This window comes from Eriocheir sinensis, chromosome 16, assembly GCF_024679095.1.
Source record: "Eriocheir sinensis breed Jianghai 21 chromosome 16, ASM2467909v1, whole genome shotgun sequence".
Taxonomy (NCBI): Eukaryota; Metazoa; Arthropoda; class Malacostraca; order Decapoda; family Varunidae; genus Eriocheir; species Eriocheir sinensis.
In genome coordinates this window covers 19,798,513-19,816,869 of record NC_066524.1, presented here as the reverse complement: position 1 = coordinate 19,816,869, position 18,357 = coordinate 19,798,513, and the positions used below count along the sequence as shown (strand labels likewise).

The following is an 18,357-nucleotide window of genomic DNA, read 5'->3' as shown; positions in this document are numbered from 1 at the left end:
CACACACACACACACACACACACACACACACACACACACACACACACACACACAAACAAACAAAATATCAAAATAGAACCTTCCATATGCTTTCTACAACATCAAAATCAACTAACAATCACAATAAGAATAAGACCAACGTCGACAACAACAACAACAACAACAACAACAACAACAACAACAACCTCATTACTAACCTCAAACCTATCCACCTCTCTCTTCTCTTCACACACAAAAGCAAAACAGAACAATAAATAAACTAAAACAGAAAAAACACAACCTTCCATATACTTTCCCTAAACAACCAAGTCAACCACAACTAGACCCCAAAAGAGTAATAAAAACACCATCATTTTCTCACTACTAACCTCATCTCACACCTCTCCATCTGTTTCCCTCTTCGCACAGGTATCATGGATCAGACACAGGGACCTTCACGTGCTAACAGTCGGCTCCTTCACCTTCACGAACGACGCCAGGTTCTCAGCGCACAGGGAACAGAGCACCGGCGACTGGGTTCTCGTGCTCAGGAACCCAGAACCTTCAGACTCAGGGCTTTACGAGTGCTCCATCTCCACCAAGCCCGTCACCGCTATCACCGTGAAGCTGCAAGTAGTGGGTGAGTTGGTGATTTGTGTTGCGTTGTGTTGCGATGGTGATGGCGGTGGTGGATGGAAACGAATGGAGAGAGAGATTGGATGGTATGGTGGATAAAGGAAGGAAGAGAGACAAGAAAGAGAAAAAGGATGGGAGAGAGTAAAGATGAGAGAGAGAGGAAGAAAGGGATAATGGATGGAAGGAGGGAAGCAAAGGATAGAGAAAGGATATGAGAGAGAAGGGAAGTAAGAGAGAAAGGAAGAAAGGAAGGAAGGAAGGAAAGGAGAAAGAGAAGGAGGAAGAAAGGAAGGAAGGAAGGAAAGGAAGAAAGAAAAGGAGAAAGGAAGGAAGGATAAATGAATATGCATGCTGTGTTTTCTTATGGTATGTGTTGGTGTGTGTGTGTGTGTGTGTGTGTGTGTGTGTGTGTGTGTTATCTAATTATTCATGTGCGTGAGCAGGGTCATTAAAAGGAGCAGGTGTGTGGGCATAAAGGTGTGTGGCTGTGTTACTACTGATTGTGGGAGGGAGGGAGGGAAGGAGAGAGAGAAGGAGGAAGGGAAGGAGGGAGGGGGGGAACAGAAAGGTAGGCAAACAATGGAGGCGGGAGGGGGTGGGAATGGGGTGGGAGGGAGGAGGAAGGAGAATGGGAAAGGTGGTAAGCAATTAGGAAGATGAACTGAAGGAGAAGTGAGTGAGGATGAAGAGGAAAGGAAGGAGAAAGAAAGTAAATAAGTGAGTAGAGAAGGTATTAAGGAAGGAAGGAAGGATGAAAGGAAGGGAGGATGGAATGACTGACTGTATGAATGAATGAATGGAGAAAGGAAAAAAAAAGAATGAATGAATGAAGGAAGAAGGGAAGTATCATTATCAGGTAGCAATAACAACAGCAGCACCAAAAAACAACATCCCATAAGCACGAATACGGACCAAGCTAAAATTAAGAAAGAAAAGAACAAGAAACGACAGCCATTCTCACAGTACTAGTAGCATAAATAGCAGTACCAGGGACATTCAAACCATCAAGCACTGTTAAAAGCAAGCGTCCACCAGCACTCCACATGTAGCAAGGTTAATTTAGAGCACCCGACGACCATTTCAGCCACACGGGGACATTACTGGCAGGCCGTGACGTTGGGGAGAGGCGGCGAGATTAAAGTCAGAATGCTCTAAAAGACGAACCTCACACGCATTTGATATGGAGTGGCACCGAGGAGAGAAGGAGAGGAGGACGAGGGGGTTGAGTAGGGCATATCTAAGTGTGTGTGGGTGTGTACGAGGCGAAGGGAAGAAGGAAGGAAGAAGGGAACAAGATAAGAAAGAAAGCAGGTGGATAGTAGCATTAGCAGGTAAAAATAAAAGTAAGTGAAGATTAAGCTTAGAGAAGAGAGAACGAAAAATGGAAAGGAAGCTAAGAAGATGAAATATGCGACCAGAAACAGACATTACTAACACCACCAACTCACAACTCACCAGGAATTCTAAGCAAGATTAAACTCAGGGAATGGAAGAAGGGAAAAAGGAAAGAAAGAGCAAGGAGAGGGACAAAGAGAAAAGAAGATAAAATATATGACCAGAAACAGACACTACAAACACCACCAACTCACAACTCACCAGGAATTCAAAGCAAGATTAAAACAGAGAAAAAAGAATGAAAAACGGAAAGGATGAGGAGAAAGGGACCAGGGAGAGAGTAGGGCATATCTAGGTTAAACAAAAAGATGAAAAATGCAACCAGAAAGAGACATTACGAGGCGGGATTAAGGTCGACGGTAAAAAAAATGAAGTTGCCTGAGAATTGCCACCTGTGTGTGTGTGATCCGCGATGTAATTAAGACTCGGCTCCAGTCCTCATGTCAGGTGTGGTTAGTGGTGGTGGTGGTGGTGGTGGTGGTGGTGATGATGATGGTGGTGGAATGGATGATGATTGCTTCGTGTTAAGGATAGATGAGGGGATGGAAGAGGAAGAGGGAATGAGCGAGGAAGCGTTTACTGGAATGCAGTAAGAAAGGAGGGAAGGAAGAGGGAACGAGAGGGAGTTAAGAATGGCATGCAATGAGAAGGAAAGGAAGGGTGAAAGGAAAAGAGAGGAAGCCTAGAATGGAATGCAGAGAGAAGGGGGAGAAGAAAGAGGAGAAGAGGAAGGGTAAAAGGGAATGCAGCGAGAAAGGAAGGAGGGAAAGAAGAGAAAAAGAAGAAACTTAGGTTGTGAGAGATAGAGGAATGAGGGATTTAGATAAAGAGAGGTGGAATGAAAGCAGAGGAAAATGAGGTTAAAATGTTAGTATTTGAAGTAATGAAGATAGAAAGACACGATTATTGAAGACAGGAAGGAATGCAAATGAAGAACGAAAGAGTAAATTGACAGAGAAAGGATGAATGAAAGGTGAAATATAAAAATAATGAATGAAATAGTAAATGAAAAACGGATGATTGAAGGCTGGATGGAAAAAAATAATAAAGAATGACAGGAAAAAAGAGGGAAATTAGATAACGAAAAGAAGAATGAACGTGAAATGAAAATAAAAAGAATAATGGGAAAGAGAAAGGGGAAATTTAATACAGAAAAAAGTAAAGAAAAAAGGAAAGAAAGACGAAATAAGGAGAAAAACTAAAGGAAGGGAAGGAAGGGAAATTAGACAAAGAGAGAAAGTGGAAAGGCAGAAACAAAAAGAAGTAAAAAAAATAATAATAATAGGAGAGAATGACGGAATAAGGACAGAAAAATTAAGGAAGGGAAGGAAGGGAGATTAGATAAAGAAAAAAAAAATAATAGGAAAGAAAAACAAAACAAGGAGAAAAATTAAAGGAAGGGAAGGAAGGGAAATTAGATAAAGAAAAAAAAAAATAGGAAAGAAAAACAAAACAAGGAGAAAAAATAAAGGAAGGGAAAGAAGGGAAATTTGACAAAGAAAGAAGGAAAAAAAAGACAGCAATGAAAAACGAGTAAAAAAAAAAAGACGAAATAAAAGAGAAAAGAAAAAAACAGAGAAAGGAAACCATTAGTGACGCTTGATGGGTTTCTCTCGCCCACTCTGTTTGTCCACTGTTAGTTTTATAATTGGTAATGGTGATTGAGTTACCGTTCACTTGTTTCGGCAAAGCGGGAATAATATTTTTGGGGGGCATGATATTTGATGTTTGCTTTCACTAAATGTTCTATAATGATTCGGTCGATTTTATGTTTGTTCACTTGATTACCGTATAGTGTTTTGTGCGTGTGTGTGTGTGTGTGTGTGTGTGTGTGTGTGTTTGATTGTGTTTACACGTATAATTAAGGATAAACATGCAGGTGTGTGTGTGTGTGTGTGTGTGTGTGTGTGTGTGTGTGTGTGTGTACATACATGCGTTGTATCATTTAGCGAACCTAGTTAAAAATGTACACGTGTCTGCACATGTTCATTATCAATTAAAGCTACGCACAAACAAACACACAAACACACCTACACACACAACAACAAGAAAACAACAACAAAAACAACTCCAAATGAGCCCAAAACACTAAACCAAAAATTATAATCACCTCCCCTAAGAAAGTGTCCCAAGGTGTCCCAAAGTGCCCTAAAGTGTCCCAAAATATCCTAAAATGTCCTAAAATTTATCAAGGTGCCCCAAAATGTCCCAAAGTGTTCCAAAGTGTCCCATTATCACCCGCAGTCCCGTCGGTGGAGCTACTGGGGGGCGGGGCCGTGTACCTGGACCGGGGCAGCACCCTGAATCTCACCTGCATGGTCCACTTCAGCCCCACGCCGCCTGACTTCATCTTATGGTACCACCGAGACAAGGTACGCCGCGCTTTCTCATTTTAATCTCTCTCTCTCTCTCTCTCTCTCTCTCTCTCTCTCTCTCTCTCTCTCTCTCTCTCTCTCTCTCTCTCTCTCTCTCTCTCTCATTATTATTTTCTTTATTTGCTTTCTCCCTCAGCCTTTTTCTTTTAATATCTCGTTCATTTTTATTACTTTCTCTCTTTTCTTTCTCATTTTTATCTACTTTATTTATTTTCCCTCTCTCGCTTCCTCTCTCTTTCTTATGTCCTTTCTTTATGTCCTTAATCTCGTTCATTCATTACTCTTTCTCTTTCTTTCCTTCCTTATTTTTATCTACTTCGTTTATTTTCCCTCTCTCGCTTTTCTCTCTTTCTCGTACTTTTTTTTGCTTTCTAGTTCATGTTTTCTGATTAACCTAACGCAAAAGTCATTACCTTCTTATTCCTCTGTTTTATTCCTTTTTCTCACTCTTCCTTCCTTTCGTGTTTTATTTATTATTCTCTATTTCTCTTCCTTATATATTTTTCGCTTTCTAGTTCATGTTTTCTGATTAACCTAACGCAAAATTCACAATCATTACCTTCTTATTACTCTCTTTTATTCCTTTTTCTCATCCTTTCCTTCCCTTCCCTATGTCTTTTATTTTTTTAATCTCTATTTTTCTTCTTTCTTGTATATTTTTCGCTTTTCAGTTCATGTTTTCTGATTAACCTAACGCAAAAGTTACCCTCATTACCTTCTTATTCCTCTATTTTATTTCTTTTCTCATTCTTCAATCCTTTCCCTTCGTCTTTTATTTTTTAATCTCTATTTTTCTTTTCTTTTATATTTTTCGCTTTTCAGTTCATGTTTTCTGATTAACCTAACGCAAAAGTTACTCTCATTGCCTTTTTATTCCTCTCTTTTATTCCTTTTTCTCATCCTTTCCTTCCCTTCCCTTCGTCTTTTATTTTTTCATTTCTTTTTCTCTTTCTTGCATATTTTTCGCTTTTCAGTTCATGTTTTCTGATTAACCAAACGCAAAAGTTACCCCTAATTACCTCCTTTTATCTAACATTTTATTCCTTTTCTCACTCCTTCCTTTCGTCTTATTTATCAATCTCTCTTTACCTCTTTTTCTCTCTTTCTTTCTTACATTTTTCGCTTTTAAGTTCACGTTCTCTGATTAACCAGAACGCAAAAGTCACCTCTAATAACCTTCTTTTATCACCACCTTTCATTCCTTTTCTCACTCCTCCTTCTTCCCTTCCCTTTCCCCTCGTGTTTCAATCCGTTCTTTATTTTCCCTCGTAATCCATTTAAATCTTTGTCGTGCGATTTCGTCCTCGTGCGCTGCTTCTTTGTTTCGCGTTAGTCATTACTTTACATATTCTTACTTTTACTCCCTTTTCCATCGTCTCGCATTAGCCGTCATTGCCTTCGTTGGTCCGGCGTTTCTTCCTTTATTATACCCCTTTAGCTTCTCCCTCATCCTCCAACAGCCCTTTTAGCAACCGCACTTAAACCTCTACTACCTCCTCACCTTCGCTTACTCCCTTCCCTTCCCTTCCCCGCCTTCTCTCTCCTTCTTCTTCTTCTCCTACTCATTCTCAGTCTCCTCGTCTTTTTTTCTCATTCATGTTTCATAGAGGTCTTTCTTTCTTCTTTCGCTTTATTTGTGTGTATTTGAATTCTTCCTCCTCCTTATTTTCTTCTCCTTTTCTTCTTCTTTTCCTCCTTTTTCCTATCGTGTTTCGTTTCTCCCTCTTACTTCTTTGCCTGTACCTGAAACTCGACTTCCTTCCCCTCTTTTTTCCTCCTTCTCCTCCACCTCCCTTTTCTTCCCCCTTTTCCTTAGTTTTCTCCTTCCCATTTTTGCTTATCTAGTTTCGTTTCTGCCTCTTCCTTCTTTTCCTTTCCCTGGACCTCAACTTCCTCCTCCTCCCCCTCTTTCTTCTTCATCGATCTCTTCTCCACTTTCTGTTTCCTTTCCCCACTTTTTCTTAGTTTTCTGCTTTTCTAGTTTTGCTCATCCTGTTTCGTTTCTCTCTCTTCCTCCTTTCCCTTTACCTGAACCTAAATTTCCTCCTCCCATTCCATCATCGGTTCCTCCTCCTCCATCTTCTCCTTCCTCTTTTTATTATTAATTTTCTCTTTTTCGTTTTTTGTCTGTCCTCTTTCGTCTTTTCCTCTTCCTCCTTTCCCTTTACCTGAACCTAAACTTCCTCCTCCCATTCCATCATTGGTTCCTCCTTCTCCGCCTCATCCTCCTACTCTTCGTCATCCTCTTCCTTCGGTTTTTCCTTGCTCTACCGCTTCCTCCTCCCTCATGGGTCTTTAAACAGTCAGCCGTGCGCGATGCCCTCATTCCACTCTTCCCTCATACACACTTTCCTACTCTTCCTCATCTCTCCTTCGCTTTGCAGAACCCACATGCATTCCATCCTCCCACCCTTTGCCTTTCATTCCTCACTACTACCACCGCCAGCAGCACCATAACGAGATCATTACTAATAAGATGGCCCCTTCAACAACCTCTAAAGCCTATATTTCCTGTAAGTGCTTCTATTACTCGTGACCGTTCCCTATTCTTATTCCTCTTCCTACGTTTAATGCACCAGCTGAACCTTACTTCGCTCAGCTTTCTCTTCCTCTTTAACCACTTCTGCTTGCTTTCCTCGACTTTCTCTTCTTCCTTATCTTCTTTCACTCATTAGTCATCCATGAGTACTTTAATAACCTGTGACTTCTACTTTTTAATTAACGCAGCAGATATCTCAAACCTTACTTATTTTGTCACCTTCATCACCTCTTCTTCCCTCAACAACAAACTAATTCTGATCCTTAACCTACAATCTCGTAACCTAATACATCCCCAACAACACCTCTGTACCAACTCTTCACTCCATTTCTAATCTATTTCAAGCACTCTCAATCCCTTTCCGTTATGTTTTAACACCCGTAGTTTCTTTCCTACATTTACTAACCCAATACTCGCTTTCCTACCTCTCCTAACACATCCTAACTCCCTTTCCTTCCTGTCTGAACACCTTCACTCCCTTTGCTGTCTCCACTAACGCCCTGACTCTATTCCCTTTCTTTACTAACACTTTTACTACCTATTCCTCCCTCACCTAAGACCTCTACAATCCTTTTCCTCCCTTTTCTAGCACCCTAAACCCCTTTCCCCTCTGTGTTAACCCCCTCAACCCCTCTATCCCCCGCAGCTGGTGAATTACGGTCAGCCTGGGCGGAGTATTAACGTGAAGACCGACCACTTTGACGACACGACCCGCTCCTCCCTGCTGGTCGAGAACGCTACCTCCTGGGACTCCGGACTCTACTCTTGCAAGCCATCCAATGCCAAACGGGTCTCCATCAAGGTTCACGTGCTGACTAGTAAGTGTGGAGAGCTAGTTACGTGGTTTGTTAGGTAGATACTTATTTAGGTAGTTAGTAAGGTAGTTAGTTAGGTAGTTAGGTATTCAGATAATTAGTTAGTTAATTGGTTAGATAGAAGGCTGGTTAGTTATTTAAGTAGATAGTTGAGTAATAAATAAGTTAGTTGGTATTTTGAGTAGACTGTTAGTAAGTCAGTTAGTTTGATATTTTGTTTATTCTCTTTCTTCCTTTCCTCCTTTCCTCCTCTCTCTCTCTCTCTCTCTCTCTCTCTCTCTCTCTCTCTCTCTCTCTCTCTCTCTCTCTCTCTCTCTCTCACCATCAAACGTTTATCCGTATCTTCAACTTTTTTCATTCAACGTTTCTCTTTTTATTTCCTTTTAAGCCGCCTTTTTACCAGACTTTAACGGGCAGCAGGCGACGGCTTTACGCACCTTCTACGTCTTACTTAAGGAACCCACGTGCCCCTCCATGCTTTTAGAGTCCTCCGTTTGTATCCTTTCATTTCTCGTCCAATCTCGTCTATCTTTTTCCTTTTTTTTTCAACTCAACTCCACAGCTCTCCAAAATTTTCTGATCTTACGTTTTCTTTGACATATTTCTCCACGTCTGGCATTTATCTCCTCCGTCTAGTTACCTGATGTCTTTTAAGTCCGTTATTTTTGTGCTTTTAGAATGTCATCACGGACCTTATACCCTCCTTTTTCTGTCCTACGGTTCCTGGAGCAAAAAATATTACTACAACTTTAACTCTTTATATCTTCTTCTTTTTCCTTCTCTTCTTCTTCCTCCTTCTGCTCCTCTTTTTATTTTTTTCATACTTTATTCTTATTCTTCATGTTTTTTTCTTCTTTTTCATTTTCTTCTCCTCCTTTTTCTTTGTCTTTTTCTTTTCCTTTTCCTTTCATTTATTTTATGTCTTATGTCCATTGAATTTCCTCTTTTCAGTAATTTTTTCTAACTCATTTTATCTTTCTCTTACTTCCTTGCGGCTCTCTTACATCAAAAACGGCATATTTATAACCGCTGCATGTCTTTTAAAAGCTAAACACGTACTATAACGTTTGCGCATTAGTTTACGAGTTGGTTTACAGTATTTTTAAAAAGCTTTGCCTGTTCTCTTTCTTCTACTTCGAAACCACATTTTATCTACTCATAACAATTCTTCTCCAAACCTCTTACTCTTAAGCTAAACATATGCGCTACAATTGGCTTTTCACTATGTCTAAAATCTTAACACTTTTTTTTTCTTTACTCAGACCATCTTCTCTCTCCACTCTGCCAGGAGAAACTTAAACATGCAGACTTTTTACCATATACCTAAACATTTGTACTACGATTGCCTATTCAGTATGTCCAAAACCTTATCACTTTTTTCCTTTACTTAGACCATCTTCTCTGTCCACTCATAACTGCAGGAAGAGACTTAACATGCAGCGCTTCCTCCAAACCCTTTTACTCTTTAGCTGAACTTCTTACTCCCTCCTCGTTCCGCCGCAAGCCTGGCCGCGCGTTGGCCCCTGAACATCCCCTCCTCTTCAAGTCCGCCCACGTACACACCTGCTTGGCCCGGGCTCTTCCGTCCCTCCCTTGAATGTTCTAATTCCGCCCCCATTAACCTCAGTCTCCCTGGCCGGAAAAGTTGCTAAGCTTCGTAACTTTTTTTTAGTCCATTACATCTTGTGTAACGTCAGCGAAAGGCTTTTGTAGATTCCTCTTCCTCTTCTTCTTTTTCCTCCTCTTCTTCTTCTTTCTCCTCCTGCTCCTCTTCTTTTTTTTCATACTCTATTTTTATTCTTCATCTTCTTTATATTTTACTTCTTTCTCATTTTTATTTTATTTTTCTTTTTCTTTTCCTATTACTTTTTTTTTTACCTTTTCCTTTTCCTTTTCTTCTTCGTCTTCCTCTTCTTGTTCTTCTACCTTTTTCTCCTTTACTTCCTCCTCCTCCTCCTCCTCCTCCTCCTCCTTCTCTTCAGTCAGGTTAAAATAAAAGCATAAGAGTAGTTCTGAAAGGCGGGTTTGAAGAAAAAGTTCCACTCCTTCATTTCACTCTTAAATCTCTCCCTGCCTTTCCCGCCTCCATTAAGTAATCTTATTATGAGGGTTATGAGTGTTTCTCTGGCTTCGTTTTGCGCATTATTTTATCTGACTTACGATTATTATTATTACTCTTCTTTTCTTTATACTCTCATTTTTATTTTCATACCGCGTTATTTTCATTCTTTCTCTATTCATTTTCGGTGTTTTCTTCTACTTACTAATTGCGTAATGAATAATATTGTGTAAGGAATGATATCATATAATAAAGAATATCGCATAATGAATTTCGTATACTGAAAGATATCGGATTGCTTCAGCTTAAACCCAAAACGATGAACGTATATACTGCTTAACATCATATACCCAGACCCACATATTCATACATACGTACATTGTTAAACCTGCATACCTAACACCGTAGAATTTCGCGATACACAAGAACATAATGAGTTTGCAAGAGGCCAGAAGACATATACTAGGCCAATACAAGGGTAGTGAAACGTGCATACCTAACACCGTAGACTTCCACGACACATAAGGAGTCTGCAAGAGGCCGATAGGGCTACGCAAGGGCTATACATGGATGGTCAAACGTACATATAATATCATCATCGAGTTTTACGTTGTCTAAGGTTTTAAATTTGACATATCTCCCCAAAGAGACTCCAAGGGTGACATGTCGGTTCATAATGCCGACGCACGTACTAATTTTATAATCATTCAACCTCGCCCCCACACAATCGACTTCAATATGAATGTTCGTGTCTAATTCCCGCATAATTATGGTGTGGCGTTTCACTCTCATGTCTGACTGTAATTTAAAGTCGACATAAAATTCCAATCCCGCCGTGCAATTACTGACTAAATGTGGCCAAGAAATTTTACTGTTTATGTCCATCATCTGTAATAATGGATTAAAATAGAGAGAAAAAAATATAATTCGAAACGGCCGCCACGTGTCTAACATATTCTTTTTTTAAGCGTTTATTCTCCCCAGGAAGGAAAAAGGTTTAAAAAATATCCTTTAAACGTAACAGTGAAATCTTATATGCAAAGTTACAACATTCCTGAGTTTTTATCTACGAGCACAAACCGCCCGCCGGGTATTGATAGAGTTAGGAAAGGACGATAAGAAGGAAAGAAAGGAAGATAGGACGGAGTACAGAGTAGGAAGATAGGAGGGAAGGTAGTAAGGAAGGAAGGAAGGAGGTAAAAGAATATGAAAAAGTTGTCTATTGGTATTGATATAATCTTGAGGAAAGAACGTAGGAAGGAAGGAAGGAAGGAAGGAAGGAAGGAAGGAAGGGAGAAGGGTGACGAAAAGAATACAGGAAAAAATATGAAGAAAGGAAAAAAATAACGAACAAAGAAACAATGGAAATATAGAAAGGAAATAAGGAAGTGAATAAATAATGGAAGAAATGAAGTATGAAACCAAAGATAAACAATAGAAATCAGTGATAAATAAGAGAATTAAAACGAAGAACAAGAAACAGGCAAAAATCGCTCATGTTCACCATCCGCATGCTGGGAGAAAGAAGGAAGGAAAAGAAGGAGAGGAAGACCAAGGGGATAGGATGGAAAAAAGAGAAAATCCACACAACCCATTCCCGGATTCGTGAATACTAAACAAGGCTGATAAATTTCTCAGCTCCATCGACGTAAGGAAGAGTGTAGGTGGCGCAGGACCAATAAATTCAACACACACACACACCTTTGCAATCCCCCGAAATGAGACAGATAGATAGATAAGTAGATAGAAGGATAGATACAGATAGGTAGAGAGAAGGGGAGAGAGACAGGGGGGAGGGAAAAAGGGAGGAGGAAATGCGATAAGTTTTTGTGGGTGGGGAGAGTAATGGGCGACTTAGTTAAGGGGAAAAAGGAATGATGTTTAAGGGGAAGGGGAATGGTACTTGGTTAGGAAAGAGAGAGAGAGAGAGAGAGAGAGAGAGAGAGAGAGAGAGAGAGAGAGAGAGAGAGAGAGAGAGAGAGAGAGAGAGAGAGCGAGAGAGAGAGAGAGAGAGAGAGACCTAATAGAGTGGGTCATGGCTTATAAAGGGGAGGGGACGGAATATCGTATTAAAGAGGAATTAAGAAAAATTATCGAACACGGCAAAGGGGAGGGAGGAAAGGGTTAACGGGGAAGAAAATGGAAAACGAAATGGGAAAATAAACTCGGAAAATGTACAAAATAATGCTAAAGTAACGTTGGTAACCCCGAAAATTAATTAACACGGCTAATAACGTTAAAAATTGACTGAAAAATTATTCGTAACTATAAAATAAATGGAAAAGGAGGCTGCCACAGGGTAAATAAGAAACCAAGCTAAATATACATAGTCGTTAATAAGACGAATCAGAAAAAAAGAGCAAAATGATTATGGTTATTAAAAACGATAAACGTAATGATCTTGCAAGGTCTATTAATGCCCCCCTAAAAAAGAAGCTGCCAAGAACGAGGTAAACAAAAATAAGTATACAAAATAATAAATAGGCAAGAGGATTTTTTTTTTTAAACTGACTAGAAAATAATAAACAAAGATCTTACAAATTCTCACAAAGCAAGAAAACAAACAAAAAAAATATATCAGGCCTTCCAGGAGGGTCTAATAATAATAAATAAACAGGTACGAAAAAAAATCCCCTCAAACTCCTGAACGTATAAAAAAAAAACTCCAGCGAAAAAAAAATAATGAAAGAAAACGGAAAACTGTGTGTCAAAAGGGAGGAGTCACACCTCTAATTTAGCGGAGGGAGGGAGGGAGGGAGGGAGGGAAAAATGAGGAGATAAAAAAGTGAGAGGGGAGGAGAAAAGTGAGAGTAAAAGTGTGTTGGAGCAAGGTAGTGGAGGAAAGAAAGGGTAATTAGCTTGCAGGTGAGAGAGAGAGAGAGAGAGAGAGAGAGAGAGAGAGAGAGAGAGAGAGAGAGAATAATGAAGGGAGGGGGATAGCTTACGAGAATGCAGGACAGACAGGAAGACGAGAGAGAGAGAGCTGAATGTAGCAGAAAGAAAAAGGAGAGAGATAAAAGAAGATGAAAGAATGGAAGAATGGAAGAGCAGAAGAGACGAGCGACGAAATAGAGCAAAAGAAAAATGAAAAAAAAAACACTATTATAAAAGAAAAAAAAACGAAAGAGATGAATGAGATAAAAGACAAAAGAGAGGTAAGAGAAGACAGAATGGAAGAGAGGAAGAAACGAATGAATATATGGGTCACAAGATAAAAGAAAAAAAAACAATAATTTAAAAAAAGCAGAAAATGACAGAGGAAGAAATAGCTCTGCACAGTAATAAACGTTGACAAGAAGATGAAAGAGCACTGAAGGATAATGAAAAAAAAGGAGAAATAAAGAAATGCGGACAAAGGGAAACACAGACTCACAACGCAAATAGACGAGAGAGAGAGAGAGAGAGAGAGAGAGAGAGAGAGAGAGAGAGAGAGAGAGAGAGAGAGAGAGAGAGAGAGAGAGAGAGAGAGAGAGAGAGAGAGAGAGGAAAAGAAAACAAAAACAAAAGAAAAACAAACGAGACAGGGAATCAAATCAATGAAGTGAAAAGACAAACAAAACAAACAACAAAAACAAAAAAAGAAAACAAATACAGTTCAAAGAGATGCGACGAGAGAGAGAAAGAGAGAGAGAGACAAATAAATAAAAAAAATAGAGCTACAAAAGAGAGAAAATAGAAAATAAAGAAACGAAAGCAAGTTGATAAAAAGAATGAGAAAGGCGACAGACTCCGACAAAGACAAACAAGAGAGAGAGAGAGAGAGAGAGAGAGAGAGAGAGAGAGAGAGAGAGAGAGAGAGAGAGAGAGAGAGAGAGAGAGAGAGAGAGAGAGAGAGAGAGAGAGAGAGAGAGAGAGAGAGAGAGAGAGAGAGAGTAATCTCGGCAGAAGCTTTTGAATAGCTCCCCACCGGTCGGGGGAACTTTAGCTTAGGAAAATAATATTGTCATGTACTAATGTACTCAACATGTGTTTAGAGAGAGAGAGAGAGAGAGAGAGAGAGAGAGAGAGAGAGAGAGAGAGAGAGAGAGAGAGAGAGAAATCGAGACAGAAACAGAGGAAAAGAAAGAAAGAAAAAGAAAGAATACAGAGAAAATAAATAAAAAAGAGACAGATACAAATAGAGACAGAGACAGAAAGGGAGGGAGGGAGAGAGAAAGAGGGAGGAAGTGAGAGAGGGAGAGAGCGAGAGAGATAGACCTTTCGAAGCCATAACTTGCGGCAGGTCTTGTTTCCCTCAGCTGGCGGGGCTTCGGGTGAAAGTGAGAGGTCGATGACAGGTGCGAAGCTCACCTTTCAGAACGGCAACCTAGAAATGCGAGAGGGAGGGAGAGTAACAGTGGAAAGGGAGAAAAAGGAGGGAGAGTGGAAATATGAGAAGATGGGATTAGGGTCAGAAAGGGAAGGAGAGGAGAGAGGGAAGGAATGAGAGAGGATAACACTTGGCAAATGAGGAAAGGTAAACAGGTAGGATAAAGGGATGCAATGAGAGAAGGGAGGAAAACACATTGAACGGAAAGAGCAAAGGAAGGACGAAGGGAGGATGATGGAGGGAAGGAAGGAGAGACAGGAAGCAGTAGGAAGAAAGAAAAGGCATCACCAAACGGAGAGGAAAGAAGGAGAGGAAGGAAAGGAGAAACACAGCATGAAGACGAAGAGTAGAAAGAGAAATAGGGAAGGAAAAAATGAGGAGATAAACAGAAATGGAGAGAAAAGTAGCCAGATAAAGACATAACTAGACAGATACACAGAAAAACAGATACGAATGGAGAAACAGAGAGAAAGCAAAGATAAAAAGCAGTAGAAAGCAAGCAAAAAAAGAGTGAAGAGTGGCGAAATGATACTCAGATAAACACATGCATAGATAAATAAACAGAAAAAAGAAAACACGAATGGAAGAAAAAAGAGAAATAAGTAAAAAGAGCGGTAGAAAGCAGGCATAGAAGAGTGAACACGTGAGAGAAAGACAGTCAAATAATCACACACATAAACAGCTATTAAAAAAAAACAACACATACGAACAGAGAAACCCCCGCAGAGATATTAAACAAAAAAGCGAAAAAGAGTGAGACGGAGAAAAGATAATCAGAAAACATTTACATAGGAATACCCAGATAAAAAAAAAAACAAGAATAAAGAAAAGAGAAACCCGAGTAAAAAGAGCAGGAGAAAGCTAGCGATTAAGAGAGGCGATAGAAAGATACCCAAACAAATCCATACTCAGGAAAAGAATATATACATTTATACATATTGGTGAAGGCGAGTAGGGAAAATCAAAGGGTTAAATCAGATGTTTATTCCTGACTAGTTTCGCTTGGTACAACTTCTTCAGAGGAATGAATACACCAGTGAAAGCATGCTATATTTACACATACATACATAGACATATAAAGAGAAACATTGGAAAGAGAGATAGATTAATAAGAGCGGTAAGAAGCTAGCGAAAAAGCGTGAAGCAGCGGCGGCGTAGTAGCAGTGATGCTGAGTAGAAATTATGAATGGAGGGATGAATGCGACAGCCGGGCGAGAGGAGAGGCCTTGAAGACTATTGTAAGCCGTGAAAAATGAGGCGAGGAAAGCAGGAGGAGAAGGCGACGGGAAAACGCTGTAAAGAGATGCTAAAAGGAGGAGGAGGAGGAGGGGGAGGAGGAGGAGGAGGAGGAGGAGGAGGGCAAACAAGCAAGCAAGTAAAGTGATGAAAAGTAAGCTTGAGGTGTCAGAAGAGAGGGTAAAAATATATAAAAATTGTGTGTGATGTTTTTTTTTTATAATGTAAATATTTGGAAAGGCGTGTTTTCACTTTCTTATTTATTTTCTCTCTCTCTCTCTCTCTCTCTTTCAAGTGAACCTACAGATCCATATTCTAGTGGAACTTTTCTGTATGTTTTTTTTATCTCTCTCTTTATTTGCTTTTACTTCTGATTCTCTATTTTCCTTTTCTGCTTTGACTTCTCTCTCTCTCTCTCTCTCACTGACTCCTCCTTCTTCCCTCTGCTTTAAGCCATTTCTATTTTCCTCTCTCTCTCTCTCTCTCTCTCTCTCTCTCTCTCTCTCTCTCTCGTTTTTTTTTCAATTAATATTCTGTTATCCTTGCAGGCGAGACTCCGGCGGCCATGCAGACAACTACAAGCGGTTGCCAACTTGTGCGCATGACTTCAGCCCTCGTCTCCTTACTTATCTCCCTCTCCCTCTCTCTGTTCTCTCCCTTCCTCCCATCGCCTCGACTATTATAGGTAAAGGACTATTATCACGGCGATGGGAGAGAGAGAGAGAGAGAGAGAGAGAGAGAGAGAGAGAGAGAGAGAGACAGTTGCACACCCATCCCATTCTCTCCTCGAAATACCAAGAACTGTTTCCCATTTTCCATGTAATTAAATGTCGTATCTCCGTTTTCTGTTGGTTCCGTGTGTAGTGGAGGAGCCGAGGTCGTGCGGTTCTTAATAGCCCCCAACTCAACTGTTTTACATCCCCCCCTGTTAGAAGGCGTTACTAGCCGTTTTTCCTAGCTGTGTGTGTGTGTGTGTGTGTGTGTGTGTGTGTGTGTGTGTGCGTTAAATAAATAAGGAAAGAGACAGAGAGAGCGAGAGAGTGCAAGAGTGTGTGTGTGTGTGTGTGTGTGTGTGTGTGTGTGTGTGTGTGTGTGTGTGTGTGTGTGTGTGTGTGTGTGTGTGTGTGTGTGTGTGTGTGTGGACTCCAGTATCTAATTATATATGTCAAACAGCTCTGTATGTTATTTACGGGGCTGCTGTCAATGAGTTTTTTTCTTGTGTTTTTTTGGCTGTATCATTCTCGCATACAGTCTGTGACCAAGCCGGCGAAACATGGCCCATTTAGGGGGTCGTGTGCTAATAATTAAATGTACCGTCTAGTTCCATGTGTGTAAATACTGTTTGTAATTCCAGCTAGTGATGATATTTTTCTGTCAGTATTGTTTTTTCTATATTACCGTTGAAATAACCTGCAAAGAGTTATTTATATATATAGACTTGTATCTCATCTCCGTAAGTTATTTAAGTGATTTGTGTATGGATTGATCATGACTTCATTTGTGAGATTTTTCAAACCTAATCTAACCTAACCTTGGTAACGTTGAAATTCATAAGCTAAGCAAGACTCCAATACCACATGATCCAAAATTAAGTCGTTGGTCTACGATGAAATATATAAAAAAAAGGGATTTTCTAAAAGCGCATATTATAAAAAAGAGTTCAAATGTTCCTTGATCTTTAAAATACTGAAAAAAATAACATATAAAAGAAGGAAATCAATAAGTTAAGTAAACACTTTTTTTAACATAATCTAAAACAAAGTCGTTTGTCATCTATGAAATATTAAAAACACATTTCTTAAAGCGTATATTGAAAACGAGAGTAAAAAAATGTACATTGGTCTCTAAAATACATTAAAAAAATGTAAACTATAAAAGAAAAGAAAACATGAAATAATTAAAATGAGCCTTGACTTCTAAAATACACAAAAAAGAATATATATAAGAGAACAAGTACAACATAAAGTAAAAATATATAATCGTACCTTGAAACCTTTAAAATACACACAAAAAATAAAAGAAAATATAGTAATATATGAAAAAAAGAATTGCAATATACCTTGACATCCAAAATACATAAAAACAAACATATAATAGAAAGAGAAAAATTGTACCTCGAAAACCCATGAAAAATACCCCCCCCCAAAAAAAAACACAAAGAACTTCCCCACCAATGCCACACAAAGCATCGAGACAAGGACAAATAAGGTGAATAAATCTAAGGTAAAATAAATCTATAGGTGTCGCGTTCTTTACTTTCTGAGCCTGAATAATGAATGGTCTTCCTGCCGGCGTGGGTGTCGTGTATAATAACATGAATAAATTATATGTATGCAATGGCTTTCTCTACTACCTGTCGAGTGCTAGAGGTTGTTGGGTATACTTGTAGGAGACATGTACAGGTGAGGTTGTGTGTGTGTGTATTTGTGTGTGTGTGTGTGTGTGTGTGTGTGTGTGTGTGTGTGTGTGTGTGTGTGTGATAGTAATGTGTGTATGTGTGTGCAGGTAAGCGAGAGATAGATGGATAGATAAATGCAGAAATATAAATAGGTAAATATTGAAGGAGATAGTTAGAGAGAAATCTAGTAAATGGTGGAGAAATAAGATAAAAATGTATGTGCAGGTGAGTAAATAAATAAGATAGATAGATAGATAAATAATAGATAGATAAAATATTAAATAATATAGATAATAAGAAATAAGAGTAAAAATAGGTGTGAATAAAATTAATAAATTGTGGAAAAGGATAAAAAAAGCTAAAGTGAGTGAAGGTTAGTGATCGATAGATAGATAAAAATAACAGACAAATAAATAGATAGATAAAGAGATATATTATGAGACTTTATAAAGAAGAAGTGTGAACAGAGAAAACAGAAAACGGATATATTGCAGAACTTACAAAGAAAATGAAACTAACCAAAAATTCCCGGTCCATCTCTCCTTACAAAACAAGGAAAGAAAGGAAAGAAAATAAACGAATACACACACACACACACACACACACACACACACAC

The 18,357-nt window shown here is 39.3% G+C and overlaps 1 protein-coding gene and 1 long non-coding RNA gene across 2 annotated transcripts in view; one reads left to right on the top strand and one right to left on the bottom strand.

Annotated features, from left to right (window-relative positions):
• LOC126999500 (zwei Ig domain protein zig-8-like) overlaps nucleotides 1-17,662 on the top strand; it is a 64,612-nt gene extending 46,950 nt beyond the window's left edge. Inside the window, exons 3-6 of the mRNA XM_050862146.1 lie at nucleotides 409-619; nucleotides 4,255-4,382; nucleotides 7,571-7,742; nucleotides 15,892-17,662. Of these exons, the coding sequence (XP_050718103.1) occupies nucleotides 409-619; nucleotides 4,255-4,382; nucleotides 7,571-7,742; nucleotides 15,892-16,028 (648 nt within the window). The 3' untranslated portion in view covers nucleotides 16,029-17,662. The remainder of the gene's footprint in view (nucleotides 1-408; nucleotides 620-4,254; nucleotides 4,383-7,570; nucleotides 7,743-15,891) is intronic.
• The window catches only part of LOC126999502 (uncharacterized), a 68,640-nt gene that overhangs the window by 46,911 nt on the left and 3,372 nt on the right, over nucleotides 1-18,357 (bottom strand). The window contains exon 2 of the long non-coding RNA XR_007753384.1: nucleotides 369-606. This is a non-coding gene — a long non-coding RNA (uncharacterized LOC126999502). The remainder of the gene's footprint in view (nucleotides 1-368; nucleotides 607-18,357) is intronic.